The sequence below is a fragment of the Charadrius vociferus genome, unplaced genomic scaffold (assembly GCF_000708025.1).
Source record: "Charadrius vociferus isolate BGI_N301 unplaced genomic scaffold, ASM70802v2 scaffold104, whole genome shotgun sequence".
Taxonomy (NCBI): Eukaryota; Metazoa; Chordata; class Aves; order Charadriiformes; family Charadriidae; genus Charadrius; species Charadrius vociferus.
The window spans coordinates 2,889,475-2,907,655 of NW_009648255.1; the positions used below are offsets into that span (position 1 = coordinate 2,889,475).

The 18,181-nt window shown below is 38.9% G+C and overlaps 1 protein-coding gene across 1 annotated transcript in view; it reads right to left on the reverse strand.

Annotated features, from left to right (window-relative positions):
- Positions 1–6,037: 6,037 nt before the first annotated feature.
- Positions 6,038–18,181, reverse strand: part of IFT80 (intraflagellar transport 80) — a 51,771-nt gene continuing 39,627 nt past the window's right edge. Inside the window, exons 12-19 of the mRNA XM_009884410.1 lie at positions 16,257–16,321; positions 15,335–15,470; positions 14,509–14,656; positions 13,580–13,751; positions 10,593–10,682; positions 10,323–10,495; positions 9,054–9,177; positions 6,038–6,253 (exon numbers count right to left, since the gene is read on the reverse strand). Of these exons, the coding sequence (XP_009882712.1) occupies positions 6,140–6,253; positions 9,054–9,177; positions 10,323–10,495; positions 10,593–10,682; positions 13,580–13,751; positions 14,509–14,656; positions 15,335–15,470; positions 16,257–16,321 (1,022 nt within the window). The 3' untranslated portion in view covers positions 6,038–6,139. The remainder of the gene's footprint in view (positions 6,254–9,053; positions 9,178–10,322; positions 10,496–10,592; positions 10,683–13,579; positions 13,752–14,508; positions 14,657–15,334; positions 15,471–16,256; positions 16,322–18,181) is intronic.

Genomic DNA, 18,181 nt, shown 5'->3' on the forward strand with positions numbered 1-18,181 from the left:
GCTCGTTGCACGGTTACGCTGACTGATTAACCCTGGAGGCTTCAAAGGTTTGTCGCTGCAGGAAGGGCATCGTTCTGGCAACACATGAGATTAGTATCTTGCTAGAATGATGCCTTCTATTTTACAAATAATGAAAATTCCCAGGTTGGAGTTTGTTGTGTTTTTTTTTTTTCTTAAAAGTTAAACTGTAACGGGGTTTATAATTTCCCTCAGGGGGCCCAAGCCACAGCGGGCTTACATTACTTTTCAGGCAGATTTACCAGATATACCTGAAAAATCAAGTCAAGGCCAGCACCAGGACAATGAGATACACCTCTCCAGTTGCTTTACTGCTCGAAAAGGAGTGTGCTTCACAGCTTTGGGGCGTTTGCCATTCCTAAGACTCAGTCTGTCAGTGCAACACCAACTTTTTGGTTCCTGTTTTGCTTCTTTTGGAATCAGAAGTACCAACACGTTGTAACTCAATGGATAGTGCTTCTTCCCCTGCCTTTCGCCATCAGTATTTCCATTCTCTATCCAATAGAATCTACATATTTTCCAAGCACAAACCCAGGCTGGGCGGAGAATGGATGGAGAGCAGCCCTGAGGAGAAGGACCTGGGGTTGATGGTTCATGAGAAGCTCCCCATGGGCTGGCAATGTGAGCTGGCAGCCCAGCGAGCCCCCGGCATCCCGGGCTGCATCCCCAGCAGCGTGGCCAGCAGGGCGAGGGGGGATTGTGCCCCTCTGCTGCGCTCTGCTCTGGGGAGACCCCCCTGCAGTGCTGCCTCCAGCTCGGGGGGTCCCACCAGCAGAAGGACACGGAGCTGTTGGAGCGGGGCTGGAGGAGGCCCCGGAGATGCTGGGAGGGCTGGAGCCCCTCTGCTGGGAGGACAGGCTGGGAGAGTTGGGGGGGTTCAGCCTGGAGAAGAGAAGGCGAAAAAGGGGAGACCTCAGAGCCCCTTCCAGTGCCTAAAGGGGCTCCAGGAGAGCTGGGGAGGGACTCTTGATCAGGGAGGGGAGGGATAGGAGAAGCTGTGGCTGCCCCATCCCTGGAGGTGTTCAAGGCCAGGTTGGACGGGGCTTGGAGCAACCTGGGCTGGGGGGAGGTGTCCCTGCCCTGGGTGGGGGTGGCACTGGGGGGGCTTTGAGGTCCCTTCCAACCCAAAACAATCTGTGATTCTTATTCTGAAGAAATAGCAAAGACCATCTCAGAGGACTGCAGGACATTTTTTGTTATCGACAACAGTGAATTTTACCTTCTAAGAGAAGGGAGGTTGATAGGTTTGGGTGAAATCCCGCTGCTGCTCAAGGCAGACCCCGTGAAGCTTCCTCCAGCCGTGCTCACCGCACACCTAGCTCTCGTTGGACTCCCGGCTGCGAAACCGCCATCAAATTCCATCCGGGCAGTTTCTGTTAAATTCAATGAGAGCTGCACAACCGAATCTTGTAGTCGGCTTCGCAGACTGATTCCTTGCCATTTCAAGGAATTCACCGACTATCCCAGTTTCCAGCAGGGATGAGGATGGTCTCCTTGCAGCTGTCTGGATCAGCAGGTAGGGCTCCACTGAAGAGATAGTTTGGTCCTGTTGGCAGCCTGCGTGGGCCCGCTGGCTGACCACGGGCAAGTGACTTCATCTGTCAATAAGGGAATAACAGTACTGGGCACCTTCATCAAGTGCCATGACATTTATTAATGTTTATTGGTTTGGGGGTTGAAAACCTTTAAAGCGGTAATTTGCCAGCCTTTCCGCTGTCTGAGTGCATTATGTACATTAACTTAGAATCCAAAAAACCAGCTCTGCAGCATCACTAAGTACATTACTCCCATCTGCAGATGGGAAAAGCGAGGCAGGGAGAAGCCACAGTGAAGCCACAAACAGAATCAAAACTCCCAGACGCACTCGAACGCCACCTCTTACCCGCTGATACCTCTCGTCTCCCTCAGAGGAAGGTGCTTCGACGACACAGGTGCTGGCCTCTCGTACAAATGCGATATACCCATAGTTATTTGATGCACAGAATCTTTTAGAGACAAACATTCGTTCTCCTGCAGTAGGAAATGGCTTGACGTAACCCATGGAATAAAGTTCTCATGTCAGATGACTCAAAGCTTCATCCTGTCCCAGTTTCAAAGGATAAAATCCAACAGACAAATACAGATCTCAAATTCTCATTGTCTTAACTACCAGAACACAAAAAGTATTTTTCCTTTTTTCCTCTGAACTATTAAAAATATGCAAACCACAAAAAAAAAAAAAATTAAGCTAGAGGTAAAAAATGAAGAAGGTTTCTTTAACCATTTGCATTACCTGGAGTAACTGGAGCCAGAGTGATAGTTAAAATGTGGTGTAAAGCAAGATTAAAGCAGTACTTCCAAATTTTTTTTTTGTCAAATCCAAGAGGACATTCCTAAAAGGCTCTTTGCGCTGCTCTTCACTGCCATCACCATTGGCACCCATCGGTAAGGTCTCTTAGGAAGGTACGGTGGCTGCTGCGTACCGTAAAGAGAAGGCTGTCCACAGGGAACAGACCAACCTCTGCCCATCGCTGACGGGTGACGGACAAGGCAGGAGGAGCGGGATGTAAACACGGCTGTCCTCTAACGCACGGTACGGTACTGGCTTTACATTAACTGATGATTTCCGTCTGTCCTGTTTTACACTGCTAGAATGGGAAAAAGAATCTCTGTATATTTTTACGTCATTTCCAAGCCCACATGCAACGAGAGCAAAGCGCAACATTTGAAAGTTTAAAAGAGGGAAGCGCTACCTAATGCACACAACCATTTTTCAGTATATTGCTTTCCTAACTCAATTACAGCTTTTAAACACTCGTCTTAGTTTTTACTTTTACCTCAAAGATACAGTTTTCCTGTATCCATTTGAATCTCCCTTCTTACAACCGGAAAGAATCTACCGTGGTGAAGGTGAAACGAAGTGTATGAACTACAACACCCACCCTGCTACGGCAAAACTGGGGTTATGTTTGAATCACTGATCCATCACAACAGCAACTAAACCAACCACATTTCGATCCTGTTAATCCCTAACTTCTTAGATTCATGATGTTTTAAATTAATCAGTCAATAATCAAATAGGGTGCTACCTATTTTTAAAGTATGTAACCTTAATTCATTGAAGTATCAGTATTCTTGCACTGGCCGATAATGCAGTCAGTAATTGATCAGCTATTTCATTTACAGCTCTGGAAGGTTTTAAATCAGGGTTTGGACAAGGAGGTAACACAACCCAAACACAACGAGTGGGGTGAAAGTACTTTCGATCTTACTTTGCACCTGCTAATATGCAAATCTTAGTGAGTACATCCGAAATTGCCCATTGAAGCACATACACAAGGTTTGCTGCAGCTTGTTAGAATATAAATGCACCTGAAACATCCGTACCCTTCCGGTATTTCTTTTTACTTAATAGATGTTATTAAATAAACGATTGAAAATGGCTGAAAACAGGTACAGCCAAATGCAATGCAGAACTTTAAACCCCACCAGACAAACTAGCACAAAAATATCTCGGACTGGACAGATGGCACCTTTCTTGAAATTGCAACTGCGGTATGGAAAAGCCCTGCGACAACTCCAGGTAAGCCAGATAAGAATGTTTGCTTTTGAGAATATTCTGAAATTTAGATTTCCTACCCAAGGTTGGAATCGTACCAGGTTAGAACCTGGTGAAAAATGATCAGTGCTTTTCCAAAATATTTGGTTTGTTTTGTTTTCTATTTAACACAAACATGCTCAGCACAGCACGTAGTTCAGGCCTGGATGCGCGCAGAAAAAAAATAGATCTGATCAGCGATAAAAACCTTAAGGTCTCTATTGTGCTTTGGCCTAAGAACTAAACCACCTTTCCCATCACCGACAAATACAGCCCCTCGCATCAATACCGAGACGCGTCATTCACTTTCTGTGACTGACATCAACATCCCGCTGAAGGTGGATCAAGAAGAGTGTGGCCAGCAGGTCGAGGGAGGTCATCCTCCCCCTCTACTCTGCCCTGGTGAGACCGCATCTGGAGTACTGTGTCCAGTTCTGGGCTCCCCAGTTCAAGAAAGACAGGGAACTGCTCAAGAGGGTCCAGCAAAGGGCAACAAAGATGATTAGGGGACTGGAGCACCTTTCTTATGAGGAAAGGCTGAGGGACTTGGGTCTCTTTAGTCTAGAGAAAAGAAGATTGAGGGGGGATCTTATTAATACATACAAATACTTAATGGGAGGATGCCAGGGGGATGGGAGCAGTCTTTTTTCAGTGGCGCCCAGTGATAGGACGAGGGGTAATGGGCATAAACTTGAACATAGGAAGTTCCATCTTAACATGAGAAGGAACTTCTTTACTTTGAGGGTAGTGGAGCACTGGAACAGGCTGCCCAGAGAGGTGGTGGAGTCTCCCACTCTGGAGACATTCAAAACCCGCCTGGACGCTGTCCTGTGTAACGTGCTGTAGGTGACCCTGCTCTGGCAGGAGGGGTGGACTAGATGATCTCCAGAGGTCCCTTCCAACCCTAACAATTCTGTGAATTCTGTGAAGGGCAGTTGGTCAAAGGCAGTACCTTTGCAAGCGCGGCATCCATTCCGCTGTTTTATCCCACCTTTGGAACGGTCAATTATTGCACCAGGCATTTTGAAGAAGCTGAGGGAATTTGCTGCCTCTGCTGTACTTCCAACTGCCCCGAGAATAAAAGAGCAAGATCGAGCTGAGACCCTGAACTTTGTATCACCACCAGACCGGTCTTCAAAAATCGCTTACATCGCATTACAAATCTGAGCCAGGCTTCATAAATTTAACATTAAACACTCGCCATTAGCGATATTTTGGGCTCAATTCTGGAACTAGTAAGTGCTTTCTGCAAGTCAATGGAAGGTGAAGGTGTTCACTTTGTCACGTGTCAGTACACCGGAATACTGCGGAACTTCAAATGAGCTACATCAAAATTTGTGTTTTATTTAGCAGTCAGGGAAATCAATGGAGATCACCTAATGCATCACCTACTAGATACATTTAAAAAAAAAAACCAAACCTTTATTTTTCTATTGTTAAGAAATTTATGAACTATACAAAAAAGTGTCACATAACTATTTACAGAAGAGAAATTTGCCAGATATAAAGATATTTAACATTTTGATGGTAACACTTGAAAGATACATATTCTACAATGTCAATTATGAATAACCTGCTCACGTATTTATAATGCAAAGGGCTTCTCCAAAGAACATCTAGCATATGCAGCCACTTTCATATGTAAAACAAAGAAAAACACATCTTGATGAAATAACACAAATGTAAAAACAGTATTTTCAAATCGAGTGGTTTGGGCAGAAAAAAAAAATACATGGAAAGCTCTTCCTTATTTTAAATGAATATGATATTTTAACCTTAAGGAAGCTTTCAATATCATCGCCAATTATACATGTTAGATGCTACAAAACCAACCAACAACGCTGTTTGTTACTTCAAACAACATTCAAAGCGCATTCCGTAGTATTTTAAACAATTTACATTATCTCAGAAAATACCCTTTTATTGCTAAATGGTTTGCTTCAGTGACAAAGCCGAGTTGCTGAAGTAATCTAAAATCATCTATTAAAGAACTTGCTAGTACATACGTACCAGCAGAAATCTGTATTACTGTAACTGTGAGTGAAATATTCTCCTGTACTTTATAGATGCAAGCTCCTTTTTAAATTTTTCAACACTTACAGTTCACAAAATTTGTTTTAGGGCAATTTAAACGAGTCTTTTCAGAGGTCCCTGAGGTTGCAGAAATAACCAAACTACTTAACTAGGTGCTTAAGCAGGGAAATCGGTACTTAATTAGAGGCAACCAAGGTTGAATAATTTTAATGGCAATGAAAATTTAAAAGCCACTAATGGAAAGACAGTTAATTTCCCTTTTTTCTCATACATGTATTATAGACTACAATGTAGGTACTCACTGGAGCCAGGGCATCAGAACGGAACCCCAGCTCAAAATGAGACTGCAGTACACAATTCCGCTTGTCGTCCGACCATTAACAAGAACTACACCAATTCTCACTCCTGTTCCCCACAAAATGTTCGCTGTGGCTTTTTTCATTTATGTTTGCCAAAATATGCCAGTACAAAATCTTCAAGAAGCACTTATTAAGGTGACCAAAAGGACAGCTATTGCTGTACAGTTACACTGGCTCTCACTGCGGGACCGGCTGCTGCTCGTTCTCTTTCTTTAGCGATTTCCATCTCTATTTTGGCTTTGATTTTATTCCAATCCACTTCCAGCTGTAAGAACAGAAAAGCAAGCACGCAGAGGTCAACTAACATTATACAGAGAGGTCAAACAGATAGGTATTCACTGACAGGACAATTTGAAGTTACAGTTACAAAGTGACCATAGCAATCATTGTATAGTTCTTCACGTGTAAGTGACAATTTATACTAACAGAATGTATGAGGGCACATTTGAGTTCTAACAAACTGAGCTTTCCACCTTTAAAATGAAATACGCTTGATATATTTTAACAAATACTAATACATCTCATTGTGTCTGGCAAAAAACCCATTGAAATACAAAAATAACTTGGATCAACTTGCATCTAATTTAAACGTAACGACATCTGTGTCCTATTACTGCGAATATAGCCCTTTATCAATAATACATGCAGTGATGTCTTTTGACTGCACCTAAAGTCCACCAAGTAAACTGATAGCATATTACACGAGTTATCTGATATAACAGAAATGAGATTTCTGCTGGAAATTTGTCTTCTACATCAACAAATGTTTTAGCTTTATCTTGGCATTTCTCCAGCTGCACAGAATCGTCGTTTTCTGGCTGTATTCTATTTCAGTGAAACTTCAGACAATAGATATAGAGCAATATCCATGGTATAGTGGGGTACAATAGCCGTCTTTCTTTCCAAAAATGCTTCACAAGAAAGAATGGATCACGGTGCATTTGATAACTATGAAAACATGTCCAAAAACTGGGCAAAAATGTAATTGCAAAGTTCAGTTTCATTGCTGGAGAATTAAGACTGTCAAAGATGGGATGGGAAAAATATCTCAACTGCTGCACAGGGAATTTTCAGAGTAGCTGTTACTCTGTTAACTAAGTCATGAAATAACAAGGAAGATTCTCTGCGAGAGGAGATATAGCTGCAATACCCACATTCTCATGTGAAAAGGTTAATCCCTCAATTCAGGATGCATTTACTGGGTCCAGGTGCTTTGGATCTGATGACTGAAATCTTTATGGAGCTCTAAGAAAGAATGTGTTTGCTTTAACAGATGTCACACAGATGCTAAACATACCACATATCGGGCTAATTCTGCCATCTAGCCCAGAGAGCTACTTGCCAGTGAAGCCAACAACCCTTGCCAGTGACACCTAGTAACTGCCAAGATATGGATTCTCAGTTAACATATTAGGTTCATAATACCTTATCGATAAAGATGTGAGATATAACAACTAAGCACATTGTTTAGATTCCGGATCTGATTGCAGATCAGTGGTCTCAGCTGCAGCATAGAGAAGACATAAGAACTCCCTACTTAAGCCTGAAGGAGTTTTAGGTGGTGAGAAGGAAATCGAGACCCTTTTTCTTCCTTCCCTGAGAAGGAATAGCAACACAAACTCTTGCTTTTCTCTTTGATGCCCTTAACGTTTCCTTCTAACTTTGCTATGTGAGTTTAACGGACTGTATTAAGAATTCAGAGACCACTGTAACCAAGAGCTTAAAATCCACGTCATTAAGTAGGTTCTCTCCTAGTTTCAGATCCAGCAGACAGGACCCAGAACACAGATGCAGAATACAGCTCAAGGACTTCTTTACTCCAGGAACCTTCTGCAGTCTGAGACCCAAGTTTCAAGACTGAGTTTAAGGTGAAACAGGCTCCACTCGCATCACCCAAGGTGTTATCGCTTAGGAACCCTTCTAGAAATTTTGGCTTTCTTGATGATTTAAAAAGACAAGACAGTACTATCTAAAAAGCCTCTTTCAGATGCATCAGGGGACTAACATTTTTGCTCAATAACGGATTTAAATTACGTAGAAGACATATTTCTAGCATAGCAGCGCAAACTGCTGCATGGCAAGAGTGCTTGGAAACCGTTCTGTTATTTTTCTGTATTTTCTAGGTAAAGAATGGTTCACTGGGGGGCTAGATATCGTGCTGAATTTTATTCTTGTTTAGGAAATGAAACATCCCTCAAAGTGCTAAAAGCTAATGACTTCCATTAGAAACGGAGCTTTATTGAAAGTGTAATGGGCACTGCCCAGTCAAAGGACCTGAGCTAACAGCTTGGATGTATTTCCTGATCCATCAGCTACAGTGGATGAAAGGATCCGACACAGTCAAAGTACACGTCTCGTTTCATAGTTTCACCCCCAGAATGCTTAGGAACAGCGAGGGGAAGAGCAGGAAGGGCTGCTCAATGAAACTGCTCTCTCAGGTGCAGGTGTGGGTGCCTCTCGTAAGGGGAAACGCGCAGAAGCACTCCAGCGGAATCTAAGATACTTTTAGCTAATGAACTGTAAGATCTGTCCTCAGTCTTTAAGATCTGTGAAATGTTAATAAATTGAAATGACCTACTGATGCCGGAGAGGGTTTCCAGAGGTTTGATGAAATTGTATATTTAGCTATTTATCATATTTGGCAGAACGGTTCGTACTTCACTATTAAATATATATCTGGATACCTTCAACATTTGTTATCATCGCTATCCATAAAATTACATAAAAATATTGAAGACATTTAAGAATTACACATTCAGCCATACTAAGGACTAGCTCCCTGTTTATAGAAAACAACTGTGCCTTCACTTGTATAATCCTTGCCAGATACTAAATATATACATTCTGTATCTGTGCCTTCAAATAAAACACATGCGCGACTATTACTAGCCACGTAGCCACACATCAAGCTATGAACTTTTACTCAGATGTAAAATCTTAAGATTTGTGTCCAGATTTGAACCAAAGAATGAAAAATGTAGGAGCAATCCCCCCCCCGCCCCCCAAACTGGCAACAAAGAGCAGGCTGACCTAAAGCTGTAGGAATAATTCTGAGGAATACTTACACCTTCTGCATATTGCAAAAATCTTTTGTTCGTTTCTTTTTTACCAAAGTCCTCTAGGAACTTTTGTCGATAAGCCAGGACTGTGTCAACATGTGTCTTGTGCTTTACTGCTAGTTCTAGAGCCCTGGAATAAAACAGAAATGGGCTTGTCAGGCTATATAAATGCTCTGGCACAACTACAATCACCATGGTTTTGCAAAATGATACGCTGAAAAGCGATTGGGCTGCAGGCAAAGATTCCTAATCTATAGTGCCAAGCAGTTTTACATTAGTATCAATCACAGGAGGTTAAAAGTAGCCAGCGAAGGAGACCGTCTACTTTATGATGCACGCTCTGAAAAATATTCAACAATTATTTCTGTTGACAACCTCATCACATCATTGGATCTTGACAGTAAGAGTCTTTTTATTTCAAGGAAATAAAACAGAACGGTTAGAGTTTAGCACTCTCAGTATAAAGGGGCAAAAGTAATAATTTTTAATAACTATTGTAGTCAGGAATCACTTCTGAACAGTGTCATAATACATATTTACAGCGTATGCTACACAGCAGTTACAAATATTCTACAGGCAGGAAAGATCAGTCATTGGATAACATATATAATTGATTTCTCTCATCTGTTTTCTTCTCAATGGCATACGGAATACTTATGTTGGATATAGAGTTTTTAGATGACACATATTAGGCAGCATAATAAAAAGACACAGATACGTGGGGGAAAACCAACTTTTTGCCTACAGTGATATGAATATAATAGCAGAGAAATTAGTAGTAAATGGCTTCAGAAGATTCTGTTAGAAAACGTGGGATTTTGTTTAAAGGAGAAATTCCTACTTTGTTTTCTCAGGCCTAATTCATATTTCATCCACCTACACAGTGCTGGGAGTCTGAATAGCCACATATCTATTTTTAGCAACAAGACATTTCAAAACAGCCTTAATTCTTCGAGGGTCACATACAGTTTGAGGTATTGCTAAGGTCTCTTCTGTGTTAACAATACTGAAAAAGCAAAATGTTATTTAAAAATGCTTCCAAGCATGTTTTGAACTTTCACCACAGAATACTTGCATCTTCTCAATGTGATACAAAAACAGTTACTTGTTTGTTTATTGTCAGGATATGATTAACTTAATCTTTTTACAGCTCTAGGCAATCACAGATAGGAAATTAGTCAGCTAAGTAGCTGCGATATTAAAACCGACCGAAATAATTTACAGGTTACCTCATTAAGACTGCTTATAAACATTTTGTGTTTAAAGAAATACTACCTATCCCAGTTGTAAAGATTAATGTTGACTTGAATAGCTTGATAAATAAGGCCTGTTTGCAGAAGCAGGGTTTCGGCTTCTTGGGTGTTTCCACTGAACAGCAGTGTATGAGCCATCCTCGACTCTTTGGATGGAAGATCTTTGATGGAATTGATATATTGAACTTTGTCAATCTGTTAACGAGATGTACAACAGTTTAATAAGGGAAATTAATTAATAAAAGTAGTTTTGCAACAATTTAGATGGAAATAAATAACACCATTCTCTTACCTCACCAATTGATGCATAGGCGATTTCCGCTGTAGCCATGTCTTTGTTGGCAACTGCCATAGCAGCTAAACATGCCCACATAGTTTGATCCTGAAATTTTAAAAAAAATGCAACTCCTAAAACTTCAAATATTTATTATCATACTAAAAATGACTTCTCAAAGGAAGTATACAAGTCCTGAAAATAACGTATAACAATACAACATTTCTCAGTATGCCATTTATGGCACTGTGGTCTAAGTCTCTTCTGGTTTGAGGACCTCAACAAAGTCTCTTATAAGAAAGTCACTAAATTATTTCTCAGAACTCCTTCATTGTAGAAAAGTTGATGTTGTGATCACCTGAGACTGATAGTGTGGCAGAATGAATCGTTAGTTTTCAGCATCTCAGCCAGTAATGAACTCTTGCCATAGTACCACTTTATGACCTCATCATCGCTGTCCCTGTCACCACTTGTGGAACTACACTGGAAATCAAAGCACTGGTTGTAGTTAAAAAAAAATATTTAACCTGGGTAATCTCAACCTGGCTTCAAAAACAACTGTACTGGAACCACAATGCTGACAATAACACTAACTGTGCATTTATCAGAAGTGTACTACAAATGAAAGAGAAAGGAAAAAAAATATTACTTGACTGTAGAACAGACTACGAACCTGCTGAAGAGTAAGAGTGAGCTTCAACAGCTCTGTCTCCTTTGTGATATTTTCAGTACTTTTTATGTTGAGAATTAACAATTAGAAAAACCTCGTGGAAAAAGTATTATACCTTTGTTTTCTATTTTCATGACTTTTGCATTTCTTTTACACAACCTTAAGGAAACCTGACTAACTCAGGAAAACATTTAAGAAAATCCTGACATTTTGATACCTTCCCTTTTCAAGTCTGACAACATTACGACAAAGATATAGTACAAAAACATATTAGCTAATGTGGTTTAGGCTACCACATCTCAAAACTCTAGTTCAGACAGGAAAAAAAACCAATTTTGAATGCACTTGTTAGTGTTTGCACTAGGAATTAAATGGGTTTTAGTATTTTTGTTAAATATTTTCAATAACAAATCTGACTATGCTTTGCAATGTGACTAGATTTTTAGAAGCAGCGTAGGATTACAATTGATTTAAATCAGAATAAACATCCACGTCGAGTATGGTCTAAACATGTTCCCATGCCCTGTCTTACAATCGCTTTTGTTTGAAACAAAACTGGTAAAAGCCACTAAAGCCAATGAAATACAGTAACTCAGCCGGAGGCTGTGGCTTCCCTGTCTCTGCACATCCTCCTCCTCTGGCCACGTGTTCCCACTCTTATTACCGTGATTCAGGACAAGATTAACCTTCCTGCTGGTAGCCCATAATTTGGGAGAACTGAAGTTGTTCAGAAAATCAAATGTTCGTAAAAATCTTTGTCACGTTCTCTCCCCACTTCCCTATTATTTCGAAAAATGGTGATAAAATGCTGAAAGCTCAGCCTGAAATTATGCAAGAGACCAAGTTTCTAGGAGTTTTTCCCCAATAGGTCTTGCTGGTCCCTCTTTCTTCAGAAAGACGGTCCGTTTTGTTACTACCAATTGGAAATACTTCGAACTGTCTACCTGGGTTGCCAAAATCAACAGAATAGCCCTGTATATCCATGAAGAGTTTAGGAATCGTGAAAGATAAACAAAGTAGTCAAGGCAAGCCCAGCTGTGATGGCTCTCTGTTTACGGTGCTGTAAGGGTATTCCAGGTCATCCCTCAGCCCAGGCAACACCGATTGTGAAACAGAAAGGATATTCGCCCCATCTAGTTTAGGCCGGTTTAGATTCCCTTCTATCAAAACCAAAAACTTTCTTTTGCAATCAACGGAAAGGAAAAGTCTTCAAAGACTGAGACCTAGGGAGCTAACTTAGATGCTTAAAACCAGATGATGTGAATACTCTTCACACCGAAAATAAAGATTCTGTTGTAGTTTTTCTTGAAAGACCTTCCTCACTCGGTGACAGATACAGACTAATGAGGAAAAGCTCATAAAAAGAGACAGTGAAAAACCACAATACCTATACTGGCATTTCATTTAAAAAAGCACTGTAAATTTTAAACACTTTTTCTTTTAAGTATGATTAAATTCATTGGATGACGCTACCCATTAGAACGAAGAGGATGCATGAAGAATTTGGCCAAAAAAAAAATCCTTGAAAATTAGAAAACCTTCATATTAATCAGAAAGAAAAAGCATTATGAATATCACCACCCAGTACAGATGTTTTAGTTTTAAAGATGATGCCTTTAGATTACTCAAAAATATTAACATAATACCGCATGTGACATCTGAAATCCCACTTCCCACTGCCAAATACTGGAATAAAAGCCTGCTATTAAAGGGGTAACACTCAAAGTAAAAATCCTTATACAACCCAAATTATCTGGATGTGTATTGTTTTAAGAATGCAAATACAAAAATCCTTTAAATACACATTTAAGGTCATGATAATCATATGAAAACGCTAAACTCTCTTCTAGGAGTAAATGGGGGAAAGGAGACAGGATTGGGGGAAGTTCTTGTTTGTCTGTTTTAAAGACTGCCAGACTCACCTCATCTGTTGCTGTTGCCTAAATACATACAAAAGAAGGCAAAGGAAAAAAAAAAACAACACAAAAACAAGTGAAATAAAATATGAAAAAATACTAGGCAACTGTATGTGAGATGCAGATCATTTTTAATCGGTTATGTTAAGGCCTAGTCCTAAAAACATAAGCTTATTACTAACTTCGGTGAGTACCTGTGTTCAATCCATCTGGACTTTGGTGTGAATAAAAATAAGAATTTTTATTATGTACAATGAAAATGATGAAACTATGTTTATGTATATGATGTAATTATGAAAAATTTATCATTTTTCATGACCATCCCCAAAATAATCAGCAACAAAACAGAAGAAAGGAAATGAGATGCAACATCTGATATGCAATTATCATTACTAAAGTTCTCGATAATTAGCATTTACCTTGACAAAGCGACACAATCTGACAGCATCTTCCCATTTAGAACTACTAACATATTCATGAAGGATCGCAGGATAAGGTGAAATATTAAGGTGAATAAGTGAACCATCTGCTCTTCTAACTGTTATTTGATTTCCTACAAAATGTACAATCTGGGGATTTTTGCTAAATTCACTGGGTAGAGAAAGAAAGGTAAGTTAATATTCACTTCTTTCTTACAGAAAAGAACATTAGGAATTTTTAAAAAAATCTTTGTTTCAAAATTACATGACTATACTTCGTTCTCAGAGCATATAAAAATCTAAGCACCTAGTTATTCAACAGTTATATCCAACAGGTAGTTGTAATGTTCTCTAAAAATAAAATTATAGTTGCGCACGTTCACTGACTGTAAGGCAAATGCAAACTGCGTATTTGTGCAAAAATTTTCAAATACATTTTTCAGTTAAAAACATTTGGGCTGCCATAACTCTCAGAACGGAATAACGAATTCAGGTATTCTTTATGAAGAATTTCATATCACAAAGTAAACACGTCAAGTACATATGCCAAGCTAGAAACAATATTATCTGCGACCCAATATATTTATACTTTTAATTTCCAACAGACACTTTAAAGAGATATTTTTTGTTTGTTTATTTACAAACAACTAAGGCAATATTTCAAGAGCTACGATTAAAATTTTGCTTTTAATCACGCTGCTATGCTACTTTTAAATTGCGCATTGTCATGTCAACTCCACCCTTTATGATATACCTTATAAAACACTTTTTTCTCGTTTCATAATCAAGAAGTAGAAGCATGAAAAGAATTTTAAAAGTTGCAACCTTGGCTACGACTTCAACTCCCAAAATTAAAATATTTCTTTAAGGAACAAGTAAACTAGTTGAAATACATAGTAATGCTATTTTGATGAAAAGGGATCTATTACCTTGCATCTTTTTCATACAGAGTTTTTGGCAAAAGATCTTTATCTACATAGACTGTGTTGGGGTAGTACCAGACTGTAAAACGGGTATCTTGAATCCCACAAAGAATGTTAGATGTGTCATTCCAAGCCAAAGTTTGAACCATTGTCCCTTAAAGAGAACAGAATAATATGCATTACCACAAGAAACTTCAAAATAAAGATACACTTCTTAAACTGTAGTAAAAAGGTAATTATTAGTCATTTTTAGTTCCTTTTATAAAGACTGCTTTTAACCCCCTACTTTATAAGGTAACATCTTACAAACTTTCAGCCAAATTCAGTTCTCTCTTTCTGAAAGAAAACTCGTTTCAGAAGTGTTTTTTGGACTTAGTTCTGAGACTGAAGATCAAAATTAACACAATGGTCAGACTGCACCTTTGTACTTAAGGGATCATGCCTCTGTCTACAGCATTTAAACTTTTAATTAAAAATATTACAAACTTAAGAGTTTGCATTTGCAAGAAAAATGTCTGTACGATTCTGTATCGAATAATTCTGAGGAACAAATCCTTCTCCAATATCCTCTTAGCTGCGTACTCTGGAATGCAATAACAAGTGCTTAAATGTTAACAACTGCTTTACATGTAACTGATATCAAAATTATCAAAATTTAGATAAATTGTACTAAAATTGTTTCTACCACTATCTTATGAAAGCCACAGGACTACTTCTACAGTTTTTTCACGTCCAACTTCACTGTTAATTAAAAAGCAAAATTTTGTCTCTTGTACTAGATAAAAGTCTATTTGCTAGGATGTACTTAAAACTGATTTTGAATTTTTCTAACCTATTTTGACAATCTTCTGTTCTTTTCCAAACCGTTTAACTGAAGTAATATAAAGATCTCTGTTCTTATCAATAAAAGCTATTTTTCTTTCACTTGTAAGTCCTTTCTGGTCCAAAGCAATCTCCACAATTTCCGTCTGCAAAGGAAAAAGAAAATATCTGATTTTTATTGTGGAGATTCATATCACAGAAAGCATGTGATATTCAAAGAAATGAAGGCTCTACTAAAGACAAGGCAAAAAACTCTTGAAGAATTGGATTGTAAAGACACTTTACGTGTGTCCTCTTGACAGGATTCTTTGCTGAATGAAACGTTATATAAACTGAATTTCATGCAGATTTAAACAAAACTGCAACAGAGAAGAGCTTAGGAATTTACCACAGAACTACAGAAATGTAAGTGGCAGAATGTTTATTCTTCAGGCAGCATAGAAGCTGCCTGATTTTGCTTTTGTTGTATACCAGAAAAGTGAAGAAAAGTATAATGCAGTTCAGGCAACCATTTTTGAAGCAAAACCAGGAAAAACTCAGACTGAAGACAGACAACTTTTCAGTGATGTTCTTTTCTTCACTATTAACAACAGGTTGGCACTAATAAAAGTCGCTTTGCAGTACATGCAAAGGAAACTCATTTCATCAGTTTTACTGCATAACAAAACTATTTGCCTGTAGTTTCAAACGCTTCTGTGCACAGGAAACACGCTGGTAACCGGACACAAGCTATAGTATATCCCTTTGTACACTGACACTGCACAAAGAATCTGCATTTTGTTATTCCGTAAGAGTCAGCTAGCATTGCCAAGCTCTTTTCTATTAAGACTGTAAAGCTTTAATAGAGTATTAGACCCATTATGAGGAAACCCATTAATGATTCTTAATTTCAAAGTAAAATAAGAAAAGAGACACTATATCCTTCACCTTACCTTATGGGTTAGAGGTTTTCCATCACCCAGTGGTTTTCCAGATAAAGCTTCAAAGATGTAGATAACTGAAGAAAAAAAATTGTATCGTTTATTAGTTAAAAGCAACAGTTCTTCATATATTTTTAAAGCAGTTCCATTCATTTCCACAGTATAATTTATTGCAAGTGGGTATTTATTACTGTGTTCTAGATTTACCAGTGACTTTAACGCTCTGGCCAACGAAGACTCTTACAGTTGGGCAAATGTAACTGCGATAGTTTGCTGAGCTCAGGAACAGTCTCACTTTGCGATCGGAGCGATCTGTGAGAATTCTCAAATATCACTCTTTTCAGAGGATCGATAGCCATCGAAACATGATATTAGGGACTGACGCGGAATTGAGAAAACTAGTGTTTTACTTCCTATCACAGCTCAGCTGGCACCGAGTTCCACCTGATCCAAGTTTTTGCCCTGCGTTGTGAATAAATGAATGTTACCAAGGCGCTTTGATAGATTTACTCAATCTTAACCCACAATTTTGATGACTATGAAAGTTTAGGAAGTTATACCATAGACTGATATATTTTCCTAAAGGAATTAGTATCAGATATATAGAAAGCTGTCCTTTTAACTATTGGGTAAAATGTTCTTCAGAAGCATACTCTATTTTGTTAATAATCTGCTCTGTTTTGCATTCTTCATACAATAGTCCCTAGGCACACTTTCTTCCAGGACAGTTTAACTGTGTCATCACGACAAGCAGAAACCCTAACGACGATACATTAATAACTGGCTTCCTCAAAAAGTATCTGCTTTATCCAGACACACTTGAATTTTATATAGAATTCTTGCAATCTTTACCAAAGGCCCATCTGTTCCGCTCTCCCTGTCTCGCTCTCAAAAAAAAAACCACCCCGGCAAAATAAACCCCACCTACATCATCTGTATTTCTGGGATACCCAGTGAAGACTCAAATTTGCAACTTGCCTAAAAATAAAGTTTCTCTTTCTTTCCTTCTGTCTCTCTCTATATGTGTGTGTGTGTGTGATGCATACACATCCACGTGCGTTCAAAAGCTATTCATACATACTTTATATATAGTCTGTGAATATACACACAAATTCAGACAGGTGTAGGTAGAGGATTCAAACCCAGAGAAAACAGCAGCATTGTAAGAAACACCAGCTGTAATTTAAAGCACACGATTCCACGTTAGTTCATGGAAAACACAAGATGTGACAGAAACATTTCAGACGTTCAGTAACACATCCCACCTGCGGTTTCAACACGTTACCTGTAAGTATACAATATAAGATGAACATACACGCTCATTCCAAAGGATGGCGATGTTAACATGTTAATCCTGCGGTGCGTTTCTTTCACTAGGACACAGGATGTTGGTTTGAGGTCAATGGTTATACAGGCAGAATTAAAAAAAAAACCCAACTGTAAGAGCAGGTGTTCAGAAAGCATTGGTTGAGCTCGCAGAGGAGGAAAAGAAAGGGCTTTGCACAAGCGTTGCTCTTGGCAGCTGGCTAAATATACAAGAGAAAACTAGTTGTTCCTGAGAAGTGGTATTTTTCTCACTTTTATGCATGGCCCCCTGCATGAAATTTATTTTGGCCTAGCTATACAAGCCAATTTTACTGCTACTATAATAGCTATAGGAAGTGAGATCAAGAGGGTTTTAAAGAAAACCCACTGTAAATAACTGGCAAAATTGGTTAGCTTTTCAGTAATCTAGAATGCTTATTAAGGTATTTCAGAAAATAAGTTTGGGTCAGTTGGTTTGGGTTTTTTTCCTATCTGGAAAAACTCCACATCACTTTACAATCATTTGGAACCTAAAATAGATCTTTTTATGTATAAATTTTATGTATACATTGTAAACAAAGGGCATTCTCTCACTTTGAGCATCCAGAGAGAATAGCTACCGTGTGCCTTTA